General features: G+C 39.8%; 1 protein-coding gene across 1 annotated transcript; it reads left to right on the plus strand.

Moving 5' to 3' along the window:
• The first annotated feature begins 164 nt into the window (after positions 1-164).
• On the plus strand, positions 165-12,665 carry osgep (O-sialoglycoprotein endopeptidase). The gene is made up of 12 exons (XM_071538178.1): positions 165-290; positions 2,256-2,375; positions 2,887-3,006; positions 3,953-4,128; positions 4,736-4,831; positions 5,283-5,332; positions 5,461-5,539; positions 6,218-6,283; positions 8,161-8,251; positions 9,139-9,214; positions 10,506-10,604; positions 11,657-12,665. Exons 2-12 carry the CDS (start codon positions 2,261-2,263, stop codon positions 11,694-11,696), a joined length of 1,008 nt encoding a protein of 335 aa, XP_071394279.1. The 5' UTR covers positions 165-290; positions 2,256-2,260; the 3' UTR covers positions 11,697-12,665.
• Positions 12,666-12,677: the final 12 nt, after the last annotated feature.

A 12,677-nucleotide genomic window follows, 5' to 3' on the forward strand; every position in this document is an offset into this window, starting at 1 on the left:
CCCGATAAATATAATCGCTCATATTTAACGGTTTTTTTTATTTGAACACACGCATACTAGTTCTTATAACGCGTACAACATCATTAAAAAGCCTGCTGAAGTGAAATATCGGGCTGAGAGAGTTTTATTTCGTAAGGCGATCTCTACAGCTGTCACTGTTATGGGTCCTCCGGTCTGCACGGGAAAGTTGAGTTACAAAACTTAGCCAAACCTGCGAAAATAATCAGTTTTAAAGTTAATTTAGCTCGACTTTAATTAATGTGAGCTATTGGAGGACAGCGACACGCAAGGTAGTTTGCCATGCACCGGATTATTTTCTTCCAAGAGCTTTGAAAACGCAGCTTTAGGGGAAGCTATGTGCTGTCAGAGCTAGCATCACGGCTACACGGGCTGCTATGTTTTGGCTTTACTAAAGTATGAAATTGCAGTTTTTTAAAGCTAGCTTTTGTCCAACGCTGCTGTCTCTTTCTGTATTTTCCAAATAATGAGTGCCCAATGGTAAATTCGGCATATACAGCTCTGGAAAAAATTAAGAGACCACTGCAAAATTATCAGTTTCTCTGGTTTTACTATTTATAGGTATGTGTTTGAGTAAAATGAACATTTTTGTTGTTTTCTATAAACTACTGACAACATTTCTCCCCAATTCCAAATAAAAATATTGTCATTTAGAGCATTTATTTGCAGAAAATGACAACTGGTCAAAATAACAAAAAAGATGCAGCGTTTTCAGACCTCGAATAATGCAAGAAGAAATCAATATTTGGTGGAATAACCCTGATTTTCAATCACAGCTTTCATGCGTCTTGGCAGCTCTCCACCTGTCTTTCACATTGCTGTTGGGCGACTTTATGCGACTCCTGGCTCAAAAATTCAAGCAGCTCGGCTTCGTTTGATGGCTTGTGACCATCCTTCTTCCTCTTGATCACATTCCAGAGGTTTTCAGTGGGGTTCAGGTCTGGAGATTGGGTTGGCCATGACAGGGTCTTGATCTGGTGGTCCTCCATCCGCACCTTGATTGACCTGGCTGTGTGGCATGGAGCATGGTCCTGCTGGAAAAAAACAATCCTCAGAGTTGGGGAACATTGTCAGAGCAGAAGGAAGCGAGTTTTCTTCCAGGACAACCTTGTACGTGACTTGAGTCCTGCGTCCTTCACAAAGACAATTCTGCTCGATTCCAGCCTTACTGAAGCTCCCCAGATCATCACCGATCCTCCACCAAATTTCACAGTGGGTGCGAGACACCGTGGCTTGTAGGCCTCTCCAGGTCTCCGTCTAACCATTAGATGACCAGGTGTTGGGCAAAGCTGAAGATGACCTGACTCCAGTCCTCTACGGTCCAATCCTTATGGTCTTTTGCAAACCTCAGCCTGGCTCTTCTTTGCTTCTGAACTCTTCCTAAGTTAAAACATTAGTATTGTGTTGTTTAAAAATTAATATGAACTTGTTTTCTTTACATTATTCGAGGTCTGAAAACATTGCATCGTTTTTGTTATTATGACCAGTCATTTTCTGCAAATACATGCTCTAAATGACAATATTTTTATTTGGAATTTGGGAGAAATGTTGTCAGTAGTTTATAGAATAAAACAAAAATGTTCATCTTACTCATACCTATAAATAGTAAAACTGATAATTTTGCAGTGGTCTCTTAATTTTTTCCAGAGCTGTATATAGGATCCACTAAGCAGCGTTTACTTCAATAAAATCTGCTTTTAAAAACAGACTGCCACTGTTCGCTGCCGCCCCACAGTGTATTTTGGTGGGAGAAGGTCGAGGGAAGTAATGAGACTGGAGGCTAAAACAGCAATAAAAGTTAAAATTTTATTGAAACCAGTGTTAGCGATACCTGTGGACCCATGATCATGATCTACTAGTTCAAGTTCAAGTGTGTTTATATTTGTCACATACACAGCATACACAGGGTAAACAGTGCAATGAAATGCTTGTATGCTGGGTCCTGTCAGTATTAAGAGAATAGGAACATATAATTCACAAAGATAAGTAATGAATTGAAATAAAGAATCCAACTAAAATAGAAAAAAAAACAAGTTAAAGAAGAAAATAAAAAGCATATGTAAATAATATTGTTGTGCAAGTTATGTCTATGTTATGTTAGTTATGTCGAGGCGACATTAAACTGCCAAATGTCACAATAAATTGTACATAATTTGACTTGACGTTCTCTCCCATATAAAGACATGATGACACGATCTTAACTGTGTGTTCCTCTGCTCTTTCCCTGATGTCTTCAGCTGCCATGACTGTGGTAATAGGGTTTGAGGGCAGTGCCAATAAGATCGGTATAGGGATCATCAGAGATGGAGAAGTTCTTTCCAACCCCAGACGGACCTACATCACTCCTCCAGGCCAAGGCAAGTGAGACTTAATCTGAAACTCAATGCAGTGGCGATATGTCGAAGTCTGTACCATCTGTTAGAATATACTAGGGCTGAACAATTAATTGAAATTTTATCGAAATCGCAATATGGCCTACTGCAATTTTCAAATCGCAGGAGGCGCAATATTTGTTAAAGGCAAAATGTGTCAAAATATCATTTTAAATTAAATATTGTGGTGCTGCAGAGATGTCCTGGCCTACACATCATATTCTACAGACTTAAGAAAACATCTTTGTTTGGTACAGATCCCCGCAAAAATCACACCATAATCATTTTAATACGTTTTTCAATGAAAATGAGAATAATGATGTAAAAATTATCATTCCCTCTAATATCGCAAATCATATCGCAATTGCAATATCAGTCAAAATAATCGCAATTAAATATTTTTTCAAAATCGTTCAGCCCTAGATTATACGTATATAAAAATAACTAATAAAATATCCCACAGTTGAAACCGACATGTCATTTTTGTCCTCCACAGGCTTCCTGCCCAGTGAGACAGCCAGACACCACCGAGCCGTCGTCCTGACCGTCCTGAAGGAGGCGCTGGAGCAGGCGGGGCTGCAGCCCGCCGACATCGACTGTGTGGCGTACACTAAAGGTAACACAAGGCCGGTTTGTTCAGTGTGTTTTAGAGTAGGATTTCAACCCGGAACCAGATGGTCAGTTACTATGAGAATTACATTGTACTGATACTGTCACCTGAACAGTGATCCTTAGTGTGTGTACTTTTTATACATCAGGGCCCAGATTTATTGTGATTAAATACTGATCAAGCTTATCTGATGAATATGTTCATACCAAGTTCTAGAGCTACGACGATTAATCGATTAATCGATTAGTTGTCAACTATTAAATTAATCGCCAACTATTTTGATAATCGATTAATCGGTTTGAGTAATTTTTAAAGAAAAATAAGTCAAAATTCTCTGATTCCAGCTTCTTAAATGTGAATATTTTCTGGTTTCTTTCCTCCTCTATGACAGTAAACTGAATATCTTTGGGTTGTGGACAAAACAAGACATTTGAGGACGTCATCTTGGGCTTTGGGAAACACTGATCCACATTTTTCACCATTTTCTGACATTTTATAAACCAAACAACTAATCGATTAATCGAGAAAATAATCGACAGATTAATCGACAATGAAAATAATTGTTAGTTGCAGCCCTACCAAGTTCACACTTATTTCAGTAAGTTGTCAACTTTTAAAATGGATTTGCTCTGTTCACTACTGTCTCCCACAGTGTATTTTGGTGGAAGAAAATGAAAGAATAGCAGGTGAACCAATTATAAAAGTTGAAATTTTCTTGAAGTAAGAGCTGCTTGGTGGATCGAATGTAAGACGGATTTACCAGTGGACCTTGATGAGTCATCAAAAGTCTTAAGTAATGTTCTACAACGTTAAACTCACACACTGATGTGATGTTCTCTCCCATACAAAGAGAGAATAGCATGCATTAGGACTTCCACGCTTCTTAGCACATTTATAACGTTGCTGCTCCACTCTTCTTCTTCTTCTTCTTCTTCTTTCTCTTCTTCTTCAGGTCCTGGTATGGGTGCCCCCTTGGTGACGGTGGCTCTGGTGGCTCGTACGGTGGCCCAGCTGTGGGGGAAGCCGCTCCTCGGTGTCAACCACTGTATCGGACACATCGAGATGGGCCGACTCATCACCAGGGCCGACAACCCCACCGTGCTGTACGTCAGCGGGGGGAACACACAGGTGGGTGTCTTGACTTCAAGTGGAGAGGTTTAGTGTCCCATGATGGTCTCAATGCTGTTTCAGAGGCTTTTCCACCCTGACAAGAAGACAATACTGGAGGAAACAGTGAATACTTGCATTATTTTTTTGAATGAAAATGGTCAAATTTAAAGCCGAAGATTATCTCGCTTTAAAACAAAAATATCTGTATCGGCATCATCTTTCAAAAACACATATGGGATGAACTTTAGTGTCTACCATCTTAAAACAGATCATAATGATCATAAAGTTGCAGTACAGAGTCACTAGTTACTCTCTCAAAACAATTCAATTCAATTCAAGGTGTTTTATTGGCATGACGGTTTACAAACAAACAATATTGCCAAAGTATGTAACAATAAATGAATCATCAATTAACCAACATTTCAGAAAAGTGTATTTGTGTGTGTGTGTGTGTGTGTGTGTGTGTGTGTGTGTGTGTGTGTTGCTGTGCCTCCACTGTCCACTGGCTATTAGTGTTTCTGTGTTTATGTAACTTGTGTTTGTGAGGAAACATAAACCAGCAAAATAAAACAGAACAATTTCTTACGTTTTCACCAACATTTCGTGACCTTTTCTTCCCGTGCAGGTCATTGCGTACTCGGAGCGGCGGTACAGAATCTTTGGGGAAACCATCGACATCGCAGTCGGCAACTGCTTGGACCGGTTCGCCAGAGTTATCAAGGTTTGTGCTGTTGTTCATCTTCATCAGAGAAACTATTCTCCCCTTATGTTAGGGCTGGGCGATATGGTTGAAATCAATATCATGATAATCGTAAGGTTTTTTCTCTATCAATATATATCATGATATGGTTCATGTATGCAAAATCACGTTAAATAATCAAATGAATGTTCATCTCATTGAACTGAATGGTAATGTTAGGTGTGATGTCAAACAAAACTGAAATATTCAAATAATATTCCTACCATACCTCATTTTATCAGAGTTTTTAAGTAAAATTTGCTTGTCATCGTCAATTTAGACAGCAGAAATGTGTGTCACGATATTAAAGTATCTTCATATCATCACGATATGATTCCACTGAAAGATGATAAACGATAATATTGAATTATCGCCCAGCCCTACCTTATGTGATACATGAGCCTGTTTGACCTGGAACTGTTTCTCCACGCAGATTTCCAACGACCCCAGTCCAGGCTATAACATAGAGCAGATGGCCAAGAAGTGAGTAATGACATTTTTATCCACGTTCATACATTTACACACATTCACACTGGAGTGGTTGGGGGATGTAGTGCGTGTTGTGTGTGTTTTATGTGTGTGTTTTGGTGATGTTTGAATTTGTTTGTCAGGGGAAGCCAGTATGTGGAGCTCCCATATACAGTCAAGGGGATGGATGTTTCATTTTCTGGGATTTTATCTTACATTGAGGTGAGTTAGCTGCATGTCGTTAATATCTTAACTTGGATGAAGATGATCTGATCCTGGTTTATTGTGAAGTTTCAGTGTTTTTCTGTCTTGTGCACACCGTAAGTCTCGCTCTTGCGGAAGCGTAATGCATTCACTTGAGAGAAAAAAATTTGCCCTGTTTTTCTGAATTAACGAGATAATTATATCAGAATTCTGAGAAAAGTTTTCATGTAAAAAAAAACAATTCTGCTCTGTTTTTCTGAATTAATGAGATATCTCAGTTTTATTTTGAATAGGCTTTACGTCTGAACAACCGCAAACTCCTGACGTGCCTGCGCAAAGTCGACAAACTAATAACCATACCATCTATATTACTTAAAGACACAAGTATCTCCCAATGTTTCAAACCAAAAGTAAAATAAAAGTGGATTAAACTAAACAGGCGGGACATGTTTGCTTCCATGAAATCGAGCTCTCAAGTAGGAATGAGAGCTTCTCTTGGGATTTTGAGGTATCTCGTTAATTCAGAAAAACAGAGCAGAATTTTTTTTTTTTCCATGAAAACTTTTCTCAGAATTCAGAGATAATTATCTTGTTAATTCAGAAAAACAGGGCAATTTTTTTTTTCTCAAGTGAATGCATTACGCCTCCATAGGTTCTAGTCCTCTTGATCCTAACAGGCTTTCTTTCCGTCTCCAGGATGCTGCTCATAAGATGCTGAGCTGCGGTCAGTGCACAGCGGAGGACCTCTGCTTCTCCCTGCAGGTCAGAACCAACACAGTCAGCTGAGTTAACACATGGAGGCTCTGCTCAGCTCAGTGGGCAGAGCGAGGTGCCAACAACACTGTCAGGTTAAAGGCTCATTACACTTATTTTCATCCTGAGCCTTATTTGCCTGGCTTTTGCCATCATGACGATTGTTTGTATTAAAAAGAAAAGGACGTTTTTAATCAGTTTTTGGGTTCAACTGTTGGAGATTGCTTTGGCGCTCCTGGTGTGTTTTAGAGAGCAGCTCCACCTGTGAACTTGAGGTTAGTAAAGTTAGAGCTGGGCGATACTAACATAATCAAATATCACAATATTTTAGAGCGAATACCTCGATATCGATAATGTGACAATATTTTGGGGGAATGAGTATTCATGCTTTCATAAGACTAGAATTTATAACCTCCTCCTCTTCTCCTCTCCTTTTCTCTCCTATTCTCCTCTCCTCTCCTTGTCACCTCTCGTCTCTCCTAGTCTCCTCTCCTCTCCTTGTCTCCTCTCCTCTCCTCTCTCCTCTCCTTGTCTCCTCTCCTGCTCTCCTCTCCTCTCCTTGTCTCCTCTCCTGCTCTCCTCTCCTTGTCTCCTCTCCTGCTCTCCCCCTCTCCTCTCCTCTCCTTTCCTCTCCTCATCTCCTCTCCTTGTCTCCTCTCCTTTCGTCTCCTCCTCTCCTCTCCTCTCCTCTCCTTTCCGTTCCTATTCTCCTCCTCTCCTCTCCTTGTCTCCTCTTCTCTCCTGCTCTCCTCTCCTTGTCTCCTCTCCTCTCCTCTCCTGTCCTTGTCTCCTCTCCTCCTCTCCTCTCAGGACACACAAACCGCTCTCCAATTATAGTAGTGGGATATAATAATAATACAAATAAAGTTAAAAAATAGAGTACATAGAATGCATAAAATCAAGTAAAATACAACATTTTAAAAGAAGTGCAGCAGTGAATAAGTGTGAAGCAAAGTGCAAAAAAGAGTTTCAGGCCTGTATCAGGAAAGTCAGAGCTAGTTAAAGGCTAAAGTGAAGAGGTAAGTTTTTAGCTTTCTTTTAAAAATATTTAGCGAGCTGGCTTCCCTGATATCTATAGGTAGTATATGATGTAACTGTATGCTTTGTGTGTTGGCCTTGTAAGAAGAAGAATACCTGCATATAACTTCTTTATCCAAAGCACCTCACAGTACAATGAGTGCATGCAGAGCAGTTTTAACATGAGTGGGAATCAAACCCCCTCACCCTGGCAGTGTGGGTGCCTTGCTGTAACCACTGAGTATCAGGAGCACACTTCCTTGGCTGATGGATAGCGAACAGTGTTCTGTGTGTTGTGTTGTGTTCAGGGTTCCTACGCAGGTCTGGAAAGTCTGGAAAAGTATTAAAAATGAATTTGATCATTTCCAGGTCTCGAATAGTTTGGGAATTTGAAAAAAAATGTCTGGAAAAGTATGGAAAATGTTGCGGTTCAGGTCCGATACACACATAATTCTAGCTTTTATGTTGTTGTAGAGCCACTTTGAGTCCACAGTTTTTGTTGATGTGAAGAATAATGTTCAGATAGAGGGACGCTCTTATTACCCAGCTGCTGTCAGCATGCATTATATCAAATACAGACCAAAATCAAATCCAGTTAAGAACATAGGGTCTGGGAAAAATATGGAATTTTAAAATGGAAAGCGTGTAGGAACCCTGCCAATCATCTCACATATTCTGATATTTGTCGCTGTGAAGAACAATCTGCATCTATACAGTGATATGAGCTAGTTAGCAGGGGCAAGATGTCTATCTGCGTAAATCATACTGAACACCAGACAAAATCTTCAAAACAAATCAAGGTCTGGAAAAAGTATGGAATTTTTTTAAATTGAAAATGTGTAGGAACCCTGTGTGTTTCCTCCCTGCAGGAGACGCTGTTCTCCATGCTGGTGGAGATCACAGAGCGGGCCATGGCTCACTGCGGCTCCCAGGAGGTCCTCATCGTCGGGGGCGTCGGCTGTGAGTAGATCCAGGAAAAAACACTAAAACACTTCAACACTGCTAAAAAAACAGATATTTTAGATTTGTTGCATTCCTGGGTACAGAAAATGTTTCAGTGATCTAAAACCTCAGCGGTAAACGTCAGGTTTTGGTGTCAGTCCCTCAGAATCAAAGAGCGAGGGCTTCTTCTTTCTAGAGCCGCCATTTTGCACCGAGAGACGTTCAACAATCATACAGGGAGAAATCCATCGTAGAAGAGGAGAGAGACCAGTTTCTCCACCACAGGAGAATCGTTTTATATATCAGTATATATAGCAATATCTGTAAAATCATGTTAAATAATCAAATTAATGTTCATCCCATTGAACCGAATAGTAATGTTAGGTGTGATGTTAAACAAAACTGAAAATATATAATATTCCTTAAGATAATAATATAATAATAATAACTTTATTTGTATAGCAATTCTCTAAAAACAATATTTACAGAGTGCTTTACATACAATAAAACCCAAAAGCAGTGATGTGAAACTACCACAATGAATGATAGAAAAAAAAATATAAATAAAAAAAAAATATATATAATAAAAAATAGGAATAAAAGGTAATACAAGAGATAATCAGGTACAACTAAAAAAAACCAAAACAAACAGAGATACAATCAAAAACAGATGGAACTGTTAATGAACAGAAAAGATGTTTCATACCTCATTTTGTCAGTTTTTAAATAAAATTTACTTGTAATCATCAGTTTAGACAGCAGAATTGTGCGTCACGATATTCCAAAATCACCACGATTCCACTGAAAGAAGATAAACGGTGATATTGAATTATCGCCCGGCCCTAGCTGTCTTTCTCACAGCCGCCTCCTCCTCCTCCTCCTCCTCCTCCTCGTTTCCTCTGCAGGTAATCTGCGTCTGCAGGAGATGATGGGGGTGATGTGCGAGGAGAGAGGAGCCAAGCTGTTCGCCACAGACGAGCGGTGAGCCAGGCTGCCGACACTCAGGACCAATAAGGAATCAGTTTAATGCTCTTTAGGGTTCAGATTCACACCCATGTTGTCAGACTGTGAGGCGTTTAATGGTTCGTCTCTTTCTACACATCTCTAGTTGCCTGAGGTGGGGACTCGAGTCACAGTTTGAACAGCTTGAGCCTTGACTTGATGCATAAAGAGAAGACTTGAGACTTGACTTGACTAGGGTTCCGGTGACTTGGGACTTGACTCTGACTTGTACTCTGATGACTTGAAAAGGTTTCTAAAGTCTTGACTTGAGATCTTGTGTTTGTGTAAATGACTCAGATTGAAAGTGATGAGATTTGTTCCAGCAGACGACTGAATTTAAATTCTGTTTTCTGAATTTGTATGGAATGATTGAATTTATTGAAGTTGAAACTGATTATAGAAATCAAACTCATGATGCTCTTACCAAGTTTTTATCCTATTAAAACCATATTGCATTGAAAAGTCCTAGATATTTAGTTTTCTTTAAGATATTAAATTGATACTGGACTCTTGATTTGTTCTGACTTGACTTAGTGTTCTACATCTAGACTTGGGACTTGAATTGAGACTTGTGCCTCAAGACATGAGACTGACTTGGGACTCAAGCAAAGTTGACTTGGTCACACCTCTGCTAGTTGGTAATCAACACTCAAGTCAACACTCCAGGCTGCAAGTCAGGTTTTTACTGTCCCACAGCACGAAATCACCATAATATACCTGAAAGGGGGTTGATAGGGTTGTTGATCAATACCACTGATTACTTCACCAGCTGCTGAGATTTCTGGCTTTCCAGACTCACTTTTCAGCCTAGACTCTGTCTTGGAACAAAAACTCTCCACCCACTGGAGTTTCAACACACTCCCAACCCTCCTCTCTCCCTCCTTCAGTTTCATTCTGGGTTTCAATGGAGAGTTTTAGTGTCTCCTCATGGTCCAAATGCTGTTTGAGAGGCTTTTCCAGTCTGACAAGAATAAAATCCTAAGGCAACCACTGAATATTTGTAAATTTTTGTCATGTCAAATTTATAAATATTGAATATCGGCACAAATTATCAGCTGTGAGAAGTTTCAGTGCGAAAATGTCAGTATCTGTCTTCAAAAAAACCCGTATCGGTCAAACAATTGTATAAACATTTCTTTCCCTTCTTGCTGCCTCATGTCCTTAAAATAAACAGTTTGAGTTTTATTCCCATGGCAGCCTTGCTGGGTCGACAGGAACGTTTGTGTCCCAGGTTCAGTCCAGATAACGTTGTGTTAACTTGGTGCCGCAGGTTCTGCATAGACAACGGTGCGATGATCGCTCAGGCCGGCTGGGAGATGTTCCGGTCCGGTCAAGTGACGGAGCTGGAGGACTCCTGGATCACTCAGAGGTAGACCTCCGATTCAAACACATTCGATTCAAAAACTTTATTGTCCTGCGTACTTGCGTACACTCCTGATTTTTTTGTTTTTTTGTTCTTTCCCCCTTTTCTTGGTTTTATCGTTTCTGCCGATTTTCTCACATATTTTGATCAAATTTCAAAATCTCCCCATTCACTATACCTGTTAAAAATAGTAACACACAAAAAAAAAAATCCATGCCCTATACTATCACTGCTGTTTCCCAACGGTCGACAAACTACATCACACCAAAAAATGCAGTCTCCATGGTTACGTTATCAGCAGTTCAAGGTTGGCAGATATGTCGCCTTGGGAGGAAAAATGTCCTTTTGCAGCCAGGCTTTACAGTAGAAACACATAATAGAAACCCATAAACAGTCGGTGGCAATATAGTGCAATAAAAATGTCACTCAGTCCAGAACACAAAGTCCTTACATGATGTGACATGTCATATGCAAATTAAGTAATTTAACTGCAGTGGAAGTAAATGAATCACCGGGTGTTTCAGTCGACTCTACTTTTCTCATCTCGCTATGATCCAGCCTCTGTATGCACTGCAGCTCTTGCTTTTTGTAATGTTGGAGAGCTAGGTCAGTGGTTCTCAACATGGGGTCCGGGGACCACCAGGGGTCCTTGAGGAGGGTCCAGGGGGTCCCCCAGCAAATTGATGAATTGTTAAACTTCATCATTATTTCATTTACAAGAAGTTAACACAGTTAGAGAAAATAGAAGGATGACTGTTCTGATCATAGTTTCTCTGTTATCTCTCTAACTACAATACAGATAGTCATGGAGTTCTGGACAAAATCATATCTAACAATAAAAATATTCTCAGATTTGGGTCCGAGAGACAAAATCTCATCAAATGGGGGTCTGTGACTCTAATGTGGACTAAATTAGGGTCCTTGATATGAAAAAGGTTGAGAATCACTGATCCAGGAAATGTTAAATATATTTAATCAGATGAGAAACTTTTACAGTGCTGTCATTCGTCTTTCTCTGTGGTTGTGGGACATTAAGTCGCCGTCTCCTGTGTCTGCAGGTACAGAACAGACGAGGTGGAGGTGACGTGGAGAGACTGACAGAGTGCTGTTGCAGCAGGTCTGTTGACAGTCGGGGCGAGGAGGCGGTCCTAAAGCCAAACTCCACTCAATTTGACTTTAACGTTATTCTGCAAAGGTAGACATTTTGCCAAAAAGATTCCCAGATTTTTGGTTTTTTGGGAGAGTTTTTAGTCAGTTTTTTTGTTTGGAGAACATCTTATGGACAGTCTTTCACTGTTACTCATGTATAAAGCTGCACTAGGTAATTCAGCACTTCATTTTTCAAAATGTTTTAAAACTTTAACCACAAATCATGTTATGTAACGTCAGTAAACTGCACACTCTGACCTAAATTTGTGAAGCGGCAATTTTTGATTCAGAACTAAACCCTAAACCTAAATCTGTGGTGAGGCCTGTAAAAATAGGGTACTGAAATGGCCATCTGCTATTGGCTAATCTTTGGTGCCAGGTGATGTCACTTTCTATAGAGTACAATAGGTGGTGACATCACCTGGCACCAAAGATTAGCCAATAGCAGATGGCCATTTCAGTACCCTACTTTTCATCCTTAGGTGTCAGATTTGGTTTTAGGTGTGTTTTTACATAAAAAAAAATAAAAACTTGCCCAGTGCAGCTTTACCATAATTGAAGGAAAATAAACTTCCATTAAGTTTTCTGTGATAAAAATCTCAGGCAGGGTAACAGGATTGTTTTCTTGATCTTGAAAGCTCAAAATGTATAAAGTCTTTGAAGTTTAGCAGACTACTCCATACCGTTCTGCCATCAGATATGTAAATCAGCAGTGTGACATCATCACAACGGATACTCCTGTGTCTCCGGATATTTTATGTTCATTTATCAGTTTCACATTTCTGACTTTCGTTTGTTTTTTTCAGTCAAACTGGTAGAGCATTAATGGAAACACATTTGTGATATTTTACTATTTTTCTTCAGTGCGTGCGCCTTCACACCAGTAAACCTGAAATGCAAACTTTCAAATAAAAAGAATAAGACCAGAGC

The sequence above is a fragment of the Centroberyx affinis genome, unplaced genomic scaffold, assembly GCF_046629955.1.
Source record: "Centroberyx affinis isolate AG114_WGS23_722 - 3 ecotype Tasmania unplaced genomic scaffold, CSIRO-AGI_Caff_v1 ptg003220l_1, whole genome shotgun sequence".
In the NCBI taxonomy this organism is placed as follows: domain Eukaryota; kingdom Metazoa; phylum Chordata; class Actinopteri; order Beryciformes; family Berycidae; genus Centroberyx; species Centroberyx affinis.